Genomic DNA, 13,285 nt, shown 5'->3' with positions numbered 1-13,285 from the left:
GCGATTACTAGTTTTATTTCTTAAAAATGTTAAAGCACTTTCATCCATAGTGTAATGGACTTCATCAGATGAAAAACATAACCAGTGGTCATAGTTTAAATACCTACATAAGCCCATTCCCCTTGTTTTGCATTTTGAACTGTTGGAAATGTTTAGTACGCATGGTTGTGAGTTGCTGGAATTGCTTATTGGAGACCATGATAGGCAAATGCTTTATTGAAGGACATTAATATACTGGACAATAATATGTGTAATGACTTGCTTTTTGAGACAGAAATTGGATGGTATAATAGCCTATTGATGAAAACAGAGTATGATATAGTGGAGCTCAAAAAAAGTGAAAAAAACTTTATAAAGATAAAATGTATGAAAAAGGTATAGCTTATTCCCATCCCCCTGTTGTTGGGGGAAGCAGCATGTTATCCCCAGGTTCATTTCGAGCAAGAAATTGAAGGGGTAGATGTTAACATTCGCAAATGACTGCAGTGAGTGTAATGGAAATATTACTCGGGGCAATGACCCTTTAGAGTACCATTCATTAAGGAGATCCCACAGGTTGAGGGACTGGAGTGATGGGAGCTCAACAAATGGGTCAGAAGTGAACTATAGGCAGCAGAATCCTTCTCATGGCAAAGAGGAAGAGGGAACCCATGAAGGGTTCGTTATTAGTTGAATTGAATGACTATGGTGATTTTAAGATGTATAATTACAGCAGTGTGGAGACTGATGTTATGTGGGCTAATTAATTTGAACACGGCTTTACATTTGTGCCAACTAGGAGAAGCAGAGTAGAGGAAGTGCTTATGCATTTGAAATTATATGTGAAGAAACTAAACTATTTGATTTTGAGGAGACTACTCGGGCAAAGTAAGATGCATCAGGGATTATAAAAGGCCTAGTACTTGTAATCCTCCGTTCCAACCTATGCTTTTTGCTTTTTGAGAAATTCTGTGAAGTTGAGATAAGGAAATTATATATTTATTTTACATTTGTTGACCAGGTTAGTCCGACTGAGCATTTTGCTCATTTTCAGTGGAGACCCGGGGAGAACAGCTCCACAGTGAATTTATAAATTTTGCATACAACAGTTCAGAATTCATACTTGCAACTAGCCAACAGTTATACGATAACATTTAGAATGAATCATACAGAGAAAAACACAGGTCCAGTGACATCAAGGAATAATGTGTTCATAATTCCTGTTGTGATTATATACAGTATTAGTACAAAAGCAATAGCAAGGGGATAGGTGTTTATACAGGGGGACAGATGGGTAGAAGTTAATTATGATAGACAGGGGAGGGATAGGTGCCTATACAGTGGGACATAGGGGTAGAAGTTAATCATGATAGGGGAGGGATAGGTGCTTATACAGTGGGACAGAGGGGTAGAAGTTAATCATGATAGGGGAGGGATAGGGGCTTATACAGTGGGACAGAGGGGTAGAAGTTAATCATGATAGACAGGGGAGGGATAGGTGCTTATACAGTGGGACAGAGGGGTAGAAGTTAATCATGACAGGGGAGGGATAGGTGCTTATACAGTGGGACAGAGGGGTAGAAGTTAATTATGATAGGGGAGGGATAGGTGCTTATACAGTGGGGAAGAGGGATAGACGCTACTCATGATACGGGAGGGATAGGTGCTTATACAGTGGGACAGAGGGGTAGAAGTTAATCATGATAGACAGGGGAGGGATAGGTGCTTATACAGTGTGACAGAGGGGTAGAAGTTAATTATGATAGACAGGGGAGGGATAGGTGCTTATACAGTAGGACAGAGGGGTAGAAGCTAATCATGATAGACGGGAGGGATAGGTGCTTATACAGTGGGACAGAGGAGTAGAAGTTAATTATGATAGACAGGGGAGGGATAGGTGCTTATACAGTAGGACAGAGGGGTAGAAGCTAATTATGATAGACAGGGGAGGGATAGGTGCTTATACAGTGGGACAGAGGGGTAGAATTTAATTATGATAGACAGGGAGGAGAGGAAAAAGAGGGAGAAGGAGTTGGAGGGAAGCATATAGAGGGAGAAAACGATCAATATAGGAAAGAGTACTGATAGAGGGGGAGGTATCCGAGATGGGGGGTAGGGTAGGTGTTTATACAGGGGGACAGAGGGGTAGAAGTTAATTATGATAGACAGGGGAGGGATAGGTGCTTATACAGTGGGACAGAGGGGTAGAAGTTAATCATGATAGGGGAGGGATAGGTGCTTATACAGTGGGACAGAGGGGTAGAAGTTAATCATGATAGGGGAGGGATAGGTGTTATACAGTGGGACATAGGGGTAGAAGTTAATCATGATAGGGGAGGGATAGGTGCTTATACAGTGGGACAGAGGGGTAGAAGTTAATCATGATAGGTGAGGGATTGGTGCTTATACAGTGGGACAGAGGGGTAGAAGCTAATCATGATAGGGGAGGGATAGGTGCTTATACAGTGGAACAGAGGGGTAGAAGCTAATCATGATAGGGGAGGGATAGGTGCTTATACAGTGGGACAGAGGGGTAGAATTTAATCATGATAGGGGAGGGATAGGTGCTTATACAGTGGGACAAAGGGGTAGAAGCTAATCATGATAGGGGAGGGATAGGTGCTTATACAGTGGGACAGAGGGGTAGAAGCTAATCATGATAGTGGAGGGATAGGTGCTTATACAGGGGGACAGAGGGGTAGAAGTTAATCATGATAGACTGTGGGACAGAGGGGTAGAATTTAATCATGATAGGGGATGGATAGGTGCTTATACAGTGTGACAGAGGGGTAGAAGTTAATTATGATAGGGGAGGGATAGGTGCTTATACAGTAGGACAGAGGGGTAGAAGCTAATCATGATAGGGGATGGATAGGTGCTTATACAGTGTGACAGAGGGGTAGAAGTTAATTATGATAGGGGAGGGATAGGTGCTTATACAGTGGGACAGAGGGGTAGAAGTTAATTATGATAGGGGAGGGATAGGTGCTTATACAGTAGGACGGTAGTTTCCGGGAGGAGAACTACAGTGAAAGGACCACTTGTTTGTTAGGTATCTTCGAGTGCCTAGCTTGAAATGCTTGGTATGATCAAGGGACCTAATTTCTTGGGGGAGTTGGTTCCAAGTTCCGGCAGGGTTATAGTTATAGAGTAAACATCCTGTTTTGGTTTATAAATCTGAAGCACTTCTTGGTCGGAGCTACATAGTGTCCTAGTTGGAGAATATTTGGATATAAATGGGTAGAAGGCTAGGACAGAAACATAGTACACAGAGGGGATAATTTGTAGTTGATGTAGGAGCAAGTGAGGGAATTCAAGCCAGTCCAATTGTTTAAGGAATAAGCAATGGTGAGATTTATACATTTGGTTTGCAGTGAATCTGGCCACCTTATTATAGATAGTTTCAAGTTTTGTAATGAGTGTGGTGTTAAGGTTTGTGAATAACAGCTATAAAGAAGGGTGTAAGAAATACATGGAAGAGTGTTATTCTGGCTGTGTTGGTTAAGTGTCTCTTGTTTCGATAAAGGAGTCCAAGTTTCTGGTGAGTCTTTGATCGCATTAGTGACTTGGAGATCAAATTTAAGCTGGTCATCTATTATGACTCCCAGCAGTTTAGTACTGGGTTCAGCAGTAATGGTAGTGTTATTGCTTGTTAGGATAGAAAAAGTAGTTTTGAACTTGATAAGATTTTTGGAGAGGAAGAGTAGAAGATTAGTTTTCATAGGATTGAGAATTAGTTTGTCACAAAGCCATGTCTCTTTGGTATTGAACGATGCTTTGGTAGTAGAGTGGAGGTCACTTGGGTTGTCTGCAATAGTGATGACAGTAGAATCATCTGCATATTGTACAAGTGTAGAGTGAGGACAAGAGGTGTAAAGTAGGTTAGTGAAAATATTAAAGAGCAGTGCCCCAAGTATGGAACCTTGGGGGACTCCCATTGGGACCATGGGGGGGGGATAGTGCAGAATGCCATTTTGCAGTTTGTTGGTAGTTTGAGAGAGAGCTAGAAAACCAGGATATGGTAAGAGGGGAGAAATTTAAATGGGAGAGTTTGTCCAAGAGGAGGGGATGGGAGACTGTGTCAAAGGGTTTGGAGAGGTCGAGGAACAGACATGAGACTAGTTTGTTATTGTCACAGGCCAGTGATAGAGTATTGATGAAGGATATTAGAGCAGTTGTACTGTGCTTGGGACAGAAACCATGTTGTGTGTGTGTTAGAAGGTTCTCTTGTAGAAGGTATTGCATTATCTGCTTGTGAATGCATTTCTTTAGAATCTTAGAGAGGGGAGACAGTATGGCAATTGGCCTGAAGTTTGATATATCAGAAGAATTTTACCGCCTTTATGTATAGGTAATGTGAAGAATGTTTTCCATATTGCTGGGACATATGATTCTGAGATGGATCGGTTGATCAGGATGGAAACAGGATAAACTAGGGGTTCAGCTGCAATCTGTAGGAAATAGGAAGGTAGATTGTCAGCTGAGGAGGAGCAAGGTTTGAGTTTAGAGATTTAATATAGTTAGTTGAAACAGATTTCAGGGAAAAGGAGTTAGAAGAATGGGGGGAGGGTAGTTTTTTCCTAGTGGGAAGAGCATTTGTAATGGTAGTTATTGAGTCAATAAAGTGATTGTTAAATGTAGTGTCAGTTTCTTCTGCAGTTTTATTTGGGCAAGGCTTAGGAGGGGAAGGGTTTTGTATATGGTTGACAGTGTTCCAGAATTTTTTGGGGTAAGATTTTAGTTTAGTGGGAGGATTAGCGTAGAAGTTAGCCTTGTCTTTGTTGATAATTTTCTTTATTTGATTCCTAAGTTCTTTATAGGAGAGAAGGGGTCTTAGTTTTAGTCCATAATTTCCATATCCTAGCACGGTTTTTCATCAGGGTACAAGTAGATTTGGTCAGCCAAGGAGCGGAGTTAGTTTTCATTCTTATTGTGCAGAGAAGAGCAAGGGAGACAAGGATTTTAAGAAAGGTAGAGTTGAAAGAGTGGACAGCTTCATCTAAGGGAAGAGTGGTGAGATGGGACCAGTTTATTTTAGAGAGTTGGTCAATTAGAGTCGGAACTGAATGATGAGGTTTTATGGGAAGTGATAAACTTGAGCAGTCTGGTGGAATGGGGGAGTTTATCTGGTTACTGAGGTAGGGCAGTGGTCACTAAGGGCATTTGGTAGAGTGCTAGGGTTATGGTAGTTTTTGGGGTGAGACAACAAAATCCAGTCCAGAAGAGTCTGTAGAAGGTGTGTTTTGTTAATATGGGTAGGGGTTGTGATTAGCTGCTCAAATCAATGTGGTTGATACAGGAGGTAGTATTTGGAGTTTGAATTGAGAGCCAATCTGTTTACTTCCCCTAGTATGATGGTTTCATTATGGATGGTCAGAAAGAGTTGGGATAGGATGTTTTCAAGTGTGTTAAGATTGTCTCCAGGGGAGATATAAATTGCGACAACAGTAATGGTGGTAAGGTTAAGTTTTACATTAGCAAGTAGGAGTTCAGCAGTGGAGAAAGAGGGTAGGGGGAGGACTGGACTAGTTATAGAGAGGTGATCACTGCATAAAATTATTTAAAGGCCCCTAAGAATCTGACCATTGGGGATAATTTAAGTGTAGATGAAAGAGCCAGAATAAGCAACTTAGAGTTATGAAACCTGACAAGGGTGGGGATTTGGTGGTTATGGACACCAATGACTATGTTAACAAAATATTAAATTTTTTATCATCCAATAATTATGAGGAAGCCTCGAAAAACCCAATGAATATGGCATACCGTAAAACTGATTTGGTGTTGGAGGAGATGTTACTAAATCAGATAACCACTGAGAATTTTAATTTTGTATATGTCCATAACACCGAAAAGCTAACCATTTTTGGAATGCTAAACATTAATAAATATTTTGCGATCCCCCTGTGCACCCTACTGTGGATGCAAAAGCATCAAAAATGTTTACTTTAACCAAATATATTGATTTTTATACCAAGACTGTTTCTGAGGCCAACTCATGTTTGCTGAAGGATTCCTGGGATTTTTTTATCTAGGGTTTCTGAACTTTTCATGGTATTTTATTTGTTACTATAGACATTTAAGATTTGTATTCTGTTATCCCTCATGACACCGGTATAGAATGGTTTTATGAATAGCTTAGCATACTTCCTTATGTGTCAGGGTAGAATTGACATTCTAAGAATTTTTATGGGCTTGGTCTTAGAAAATAATTTTTTGATATTTTGAAAACTAGGTTTTATTTATTCATTTCCATTTGTTTATCTAATTTGTGTTTTTAACAATGTCATGGTCTTTTCTAGCTGTGGAATATGCTTGTGAAGTTGTATCCCTGATTTTGTTTATATAATTATTTTCTTGTTGCAGGAGATTCCATCACTCACTGACGAACCACAACCGTTGGATCCAAGAACGGAGTCATGAAGCATATGCCAAAAACTACTCTGTTGTCTTTCCTTTTGATGAGCCTCTAGCTGGTAGAAATATGAGGAAATGTGCACTTCATGAGGTAGGTGATGCAGTTATGTAAGATGACCAAACCAAAATACAAAGCTAATACTACCTATTGTCTGATAAAATGTAAGAAGTCTTTTTTTTTTAACTAGGTGGGTGCTTAGACTGTACAATGAATAAATAAGCTGTTTAGCTTTCTATCAGTGAACCAATTGAAATTACAGAAAATTGTTTGATGAAGTGTGCAGATCTACAAAGCTATGAGGCTGCATATTTAAATTATATGTATTGTGAAATGTGTTATCCTTCAAATCCCAGTAGTCCAAAAGAAAGCACTACAGTTGATTGGATGGCTTTTTTCATAGCACAAAATATTGTAGAAGTATAATCACTTTTATGACATCTTATTTCAAAAGTTTGTTGCAGTTGCTCTGCTTTTCTAGTCATGGGATTAAGAGAATAGGAAAAATTTAGTTTTATACCATTTCTCCAAGTTTGTGCAACCTTGGTAGTAGTTTCCATCAGTATTAGAGGGTATGGGGGTAGTGACCCCTCTCCCAATTGAGAAGAGCAAGCGTTTGTAAGGTCAGGTCATCATTGTGATGTGGTACTGCATTTACGTTTTTATTATATGATTTACATGTGATTATTCTTGTATTGATTAAGCTAGATGTGATTAGGTAGTAACTCCCACTGTTTTAATTTTTCTGTAGAAATATGTAAACATTTTTTGACATTCACTGTAAAGATGGCTTTTAGAAATGACCATTACAACATGACACAGTTATACATTGTATAGGGCAGAAATTTTCTGAATTACCACATTATGACCATAAGACAGACAATGATGGATTCTGTAATCTTAATGCATAGAGGTGTCGGGAAATGCTAGAGTGCAAATTTTTTCTTTGCACTGACCTAACTGAGTCGTAAGATTGAATTTTTTTTAAATGTTTGATCAACAAAGCAGGCTGCATGAAGCAGTGCCTGCAAAATAGTGTAAGCACACTAATGAGAAGATCTGAATCACCACCTTGAAAGCAGAGCCATGGTTTGACCTCCTCCAAAGGATTTACAATTGTAGACTTGCGTGCTGTTGTACATCACTGATTAGGGATAATGTTGGCATCGCATTTCCCAATGCCACAACATACTTTAGATTGAGCAAGTATATTCTGATGCTTCAGCTGTTACCACTGCAGTCTCATATTGCCTGCTGTAAGGTAAAAATGCATTAACTGCCAGTGACAAGTTATGTCAATCTGGTTATGTCAATCTAGTATGGTTTAAGAAGTCTAAGCCACGTTACTGGGGCCATTCAGCAGTATAAAACCATACAGATACATTAACAAAGAGAGTCTACAGAAAAGAACAATGAAGACTGAATCTGTTGTTACTGGAACTGCCTCTCTTGATCTTTATTTCTTTCTGGAATGACCCCGAGTCCTACTGCTAGGTTATATGGCTAAAATACTGCAATAGAATTTGGCACCATATGGACTTTGTGTTAGTTTTCTTTGTACTAGTAATACTTAAAAACAGAAACATTGTATTAATGGTATAGTAAAAGTTATTCCTTATGATCCTTTACAGTGTTGCCAATAAAAAAAAAATCAGTATGGACATACTTATGGCAGATCTCTGTTGAATACCTCGGGCACTCTCTTGTGACCATGTATCACTGCAGAATGTTTGCTACCCACAGGCCATTAATTAGTGACACAAATACATCTTTGTTTAGAGATTGTGGAAACTTCCTCTCTTCCTGGATTTTCCCTAGCCTAATTATAATCTAGCTCTGGCAATTAACTGTGAAACAAGCTTTTTTACTGTAAGCAAATGTTTCCTCTATGTAAATATTAGTAACCTCTTTTTCACATGAAGGATAGAATGTTGTATCTATTTTGGTTTAATACAATAATTGCCTTAACCTCTACTCTATAATTAAGTAATTATGTATCCAGTAGTAGTGAATTGCTTTTTAAACTTTAGACTGAGAACTGTAACAAACCCTCATCTTTGTAAATATGTATCTAGTGGTAGTGTTTTTGGTTGTTCTAATTATTTAGCTTAATGGAGCTTATCTCCCTGGGCCACTACTGAAAATGGACATGTATCCAGTTGGACTAGCCCAGTCAACAAATGTAAAATAAATAAAATGGTAAGTATGCTGCTCAGATGTCAGAAAAAAAGAAACTAAGAGTCTAAGAAAATAAACTACAAAATGATAAGAAAAAACACTGCGAAGAATCCTGCAGCTGTTGAGTAAAAAGCTGTTCAAGCCCCGGATATAGTGCAAGACATGGCTTCCAGTATTATAGATGAAAAAATAAGTCAATTTTGCTCAGGACTAATTAAAATAAACAAAATACTGAAGGAGTATATCAACTCAAATAACAAAAGACTGGAAAAATTGAAGATTTTTTATTCAGATGAGCTGATAAAACATCAAAAATCAGAGTCTGAAATGAAGAAAAGGCTGGCTGAGAAACTGCTCAAGGAGATATGGTATAAAAAGTTAGAATTGGAGGGCAGAGTATGTAGGGAAAATCTGAGATTTTCTGCTGTACCAGAAAAACTACAAGGAACAGTGTGTATTGATGTCATCAAAGCATAAATAAACAACTAGACTGATATTCCAAAGCAGTAACTGTTAATTGAAAGTGCACATGGTGTGTATGCTACTAATCTGGCCATGAAAAAGCAGACAAGACCTGTATTAGATGCAAACCTACCAGCAGAAGGAGCTGATCCTGACAAAACTGTGGGAAAAGGGCAAAGTATTAAAAGTTGGAGATGACAATTTGTGGAAAATGCTTATTCAGTGTATAGCAGGCACTAGAGAAACAAATTTATTCCAGCAACTTGAATGTCAAGAGGCAGGTCTGAGATTCAAGCTGCTGTATCCAGCTGTCTTCAGAATATTTCTTCCTGGAAGATCGGTCTTTTTTTTTTTTTTTTTTTTTTTTATGTAGAACAGGCCAAGGAGGAAATACAAAAGTTTGAAGTTTGTCCAACAAAAAATGAGCCATCAAGCAGAGGGGGGGGGGGGGGACTCAATTTTTCTAATGATAAAACACTTAGAGAGGCTTTGCCAGTGAAACCTTTTCCACTGCTCCAAACGAAAATACCTGAGAGACAGAAAAGCACATGAGTTGATTAAAGAATCATGAGTTCCTTGGAAATGAACCTGAATATGGAGTTGGGAGATGGGGATGAATAGGAGGAAGACCAGCAACACAGAAATTAGTGAATAAATGTGGCTGCAAAGCATTAATCACATTTGAGAAATATGGCTGTATAAGAAAAAGTGGAGAGCATGGACTTGGATGACTTTGTTAAACTTGTGGGGAACTGAACAGCATTTCTTCCTTTATCATTGTTTGGGATGACACTGAGGAGAAGCGAAGAGGAAGGGAAAAGGTAACTATAAGTAAAACAATTTCTTAACAGTATTCCTATGAAACTTTTCATGATATAAATTGAAAGTTTAATAGTAAAGCAGTTTTAGTTGCATGTCATAAAGGTAGCAAAGGAAACAGATCCCTTTGTTTCTTCTTTTTAGTATTAAAAAATGAAGCCATTACAATGCAAAAAAAAGAGAGGAAAAGCTAGACAAAAGCAGGTTTAAGTCAGTAAGCTGAAATCTTGCGTTGTTGAAGTGGAGGATGGGGTGCAAAAGTATACAGATCATAATATATGTAGGCTGGTAATGTTTTCTTAAGTTTTGCATAGGTGAAAGTGTGGATGAAAATAATTTGCTTAATCTAGTAAGTTTTAACTCCAAATGAGTAAATACGAGTGCATTTTCCCTTAGCAGTAAAATGTTACAAATTGTCTTTAGAAACCTGCAGCTGAGGACTACATTTCTTTCTCTTACGTTTCCATTGAGACAGGATGATTGACAGCCAGAACACTGGTTTCTTCAAGGCTAAAAGTTTTTTTTTTCCTGAAAACATGCAAGTTTCTCACTTGATGGAGGGGAATAAAGATAAAAAAAAACATACCGATTTGTGTAAGTAGACACACGGGCAATAACATGCATCTTAGCATGAATAACCTCAGTTTTAGATTGTCTGTGTTTGTAGCTGTCTGGTTGGACAGTTGTTCCTGTTAGGTGGGTTAAAATAGTTTTGTTTATTTCTATTAAGTTCAGGTTATGGGGGTGTTTGTGTTTGAGGGCTTTCATTAAAACAAAAAATCTTGTAAAATGTAATGGGTTCCAATGGTGATTATAATAAAAAAAATGTATAAAGGACAAACCTGCCAAACATTAGGGGTTGCATATATCACAAAATCTAGAAATAGACATTTAAAGTTTTCATATATAATGGGTGGGAATAATGACTTATCAGAATGGCAGCACATTCCTCCTTATCTTGGAATATGAATAGTCTTGTAGGTATAGACAAAAAGGAGAAATAATGGATTATACTAAAAATGCAGAGTGCAAAAAGCAGTGCTACAGAAAACACATTTGGAAAGAGCTGAGCATGTGAATTTGATGAGACATTCTCAGGATGGATATTCAGCAGAATATTTGGGGCAAAGGAAAATAGGACTAATTAAATGAATTGCCAAGGAGCTCTAATAGTGATAGAAGAGCAAAAAAGATAATGGCCGATTTGTGGTAGTAATAAGCTGGTGTGAATGGATGAGGATTATGCTGGCATATATTTATATTCCAGCTAAAATTGCTATTATGCAGCTTAAAAGAATTTGGGAGAAATTACTTTTCAGCAGGGAATATTACTTATAGGTGGGGATGGCTGAAGTTTGATTTGGAGAAATCAGCATGCATCTTGGCAGCCTAGAAGGAAATAAAATAAGATTTTAGATTTTGGAAGAAATTTATAAAAAATCATTTTTATGGAAGACGTGAATTCAGTAGTAGAAAGTCAGGTTAAATAATGGCAAAGTTATCAAATGTGATAGATATGGCGCTGTTTGATTTTGTGGAGGGGAGGCAAATTTAATAGAAAAATGACTATAAACAGTGAAGTACAATGTAAGAAAATGCCACTGTTGTAGGTGGGTCTTTATGCAGCAAAAGCATTTGACAAACTAAGCTGGGATTTTGAGTAGGACAATGGAAATATTTATATTTCCTGATACAATAATAAGATTAATTTGAAGGATATATGTGAGATCGAAGGCAAAAATTACAAGTGGTAGGGTTCCTCTCTAATAAGCTGTATGAGCAGAAGAACCAGGCAAGGGTGTTCTCTTCCCCCTTGGTTGTTTGCGTTATATTTAGAACCATTGGCAGAGGAAATAAGGAACTCGGAAATCCAAGGATATAACTGGCATTGTATCCAAGAAAACTTAGATTTATTTGGAGATATTATTTTGTACCTCTTAGAACTAGAAAAGGACATGTCGGTGTTGTGGAACATTCTGAGACGGTTCCATTTTTTTTCAGATGTAAAAGTAATGAAAATAAAACAATGTTTTTATAGCTTTAAACTGTGTACCCACACAAACTTATACAGCAATACCCATGTTTATGGGGGCATGATAAAATGACATGTGTAGCAGTTTGGGTTAAGAAGTATTCTGTTTTGGAAGCTAAGGATATGTGTGAAGAGACTAAAAGATAATGCAAAAACCTGGAAGCTAGAAGCGCTTTCATATGGTTGTGGATAGCAAGATACAAGCAGTAAAATGTTTTTAGTCCATTATTTTTATACACAGGTTCAGGTATATTTGTATTAACCAGTGAAGAAGTTCTGGATAGTAATTGACGTAGTTGAAGGACTTTATCTGGGATGGGTAAGATACCGAGTCAAGTGTGATAAGTTTATATTTCCAATAGAACAAAGAGGTTTAGGATTACCTGATCAAAGGTATATTTTAGAGTAATACAGTTAAGCCCCTTACACATAACACAGGCAGAAAGCTACAACTCAGTGGAAAGGGATAATGAATGAATTAGGGGGCATTTCAAGAAATAAAGTGGGATTTTGAACACAGATCCTTTAGCAGAATAACAGCAGTATATGTAATATTATGTTCTTAAAGTAGCAGAAAGTATGTAAGATCTAAGTCAACACAGGAACAGAGAAAAGGGATTCTGCTGAAAGAGATTACTGCAATTAGGGGTACAGAGAATATGCAAAAAGGAGCTGGAATTTACTGGAGGAAGCTGGCAAAAGGAAGCAAGGTTTTGGGAACAAGTAGAGAGGGAGAGGTAATGGAATGGGAAGAGACGAAGAAGACATTTGGACTGCAGGCTAGAGATTTCCTTCCCTATCTAAAACTTATATCAGAGTACAGATAGAGAGAGGGCTAGGGGAAGCTTATATTAAAGACCTGCACTGGTTTAGTGTTGAATGTAAAGCAGGAGTTGTTGTTAAAAAGGTATAATTAGTAGAGCATACAAAATATTGCACAGTAAGTATAAGAATTAGAGGAGGTCAAGAAAAACTCAAGTGTGAAATAATTCACAAACAAAGGGGGGGGCATATGTATGGCTCCCAAATAAGCAACAAAATCTACAGGATGTTTGCATGGGTACTTTATACCCTAAACACATGCAAAAATTTTCCTCTAATAGATGGCAAATGTTGGAGGTGTAATGGGGAAGAAAGACCTGGGAGCATATGTTCTTGAAGGTTAATGAGTTGGCAGACTTGGAAAAATTCCCTACAGAGTACTCTGTCAGGAATACTGAGAGATCAAATGAGTGATATATATATATATATTTATTTATTTATTTATTTATTTATTTATTTTTGTGAGCTGGGTTACCGGATCTGAATTGCCTAGATATAGGAAGGCCTTGAGATTAATTCTGGTGGCCACCAAAAACAAAAAAATGGAAATCAAGTATGGTTGGTTTATACTTATGAAGTAG

The 13,285-nt window shown here is 37.8% G+C and overlaps 1 protein-coding gene across 1 annotated transcript in view; it reads left to right on the top strand.

Annotated features, from left to right (window-relative positions):
- The window catches only part of SARDH (sarcosine dehydrogenase), a 2,624,838-nt gene that overhangs the window by 597,117 nt on the left and 2,014,436 nt on the right, over positions 1-13,285 (top strand). Inside the window, exon 16 of the mRNA XM_044058055.1 lies at positions 6,343-6,484. Coding sequence (XP_043913990.1) covers positions 6,343-6,484 — 142 coding nt within the window. The remainder of the gene's footprint in view (positions 1-6,342; positions 6,485-13,285) is intronic.

This window comes from Protopterus annectens, chromosome 16.part0 (genome assembly GCF_019279795.1).
Source record: "Protopterus annectens isolate FY-2018-M chromosome 16.part0, PAN1.0, whole genome shotgun sequence".
Taxonomy (NCBI): domain Eukaryota; kingdom Metazoa; phylum Chordata; order Ceratodontiformes; family Protopteridae; genus Protopterus; species Protopterus annectens.
Note: the sequence above shows the minus strand (reverse complement) of the source record. Positions and strands in the feature narration are given on the sequence as shown.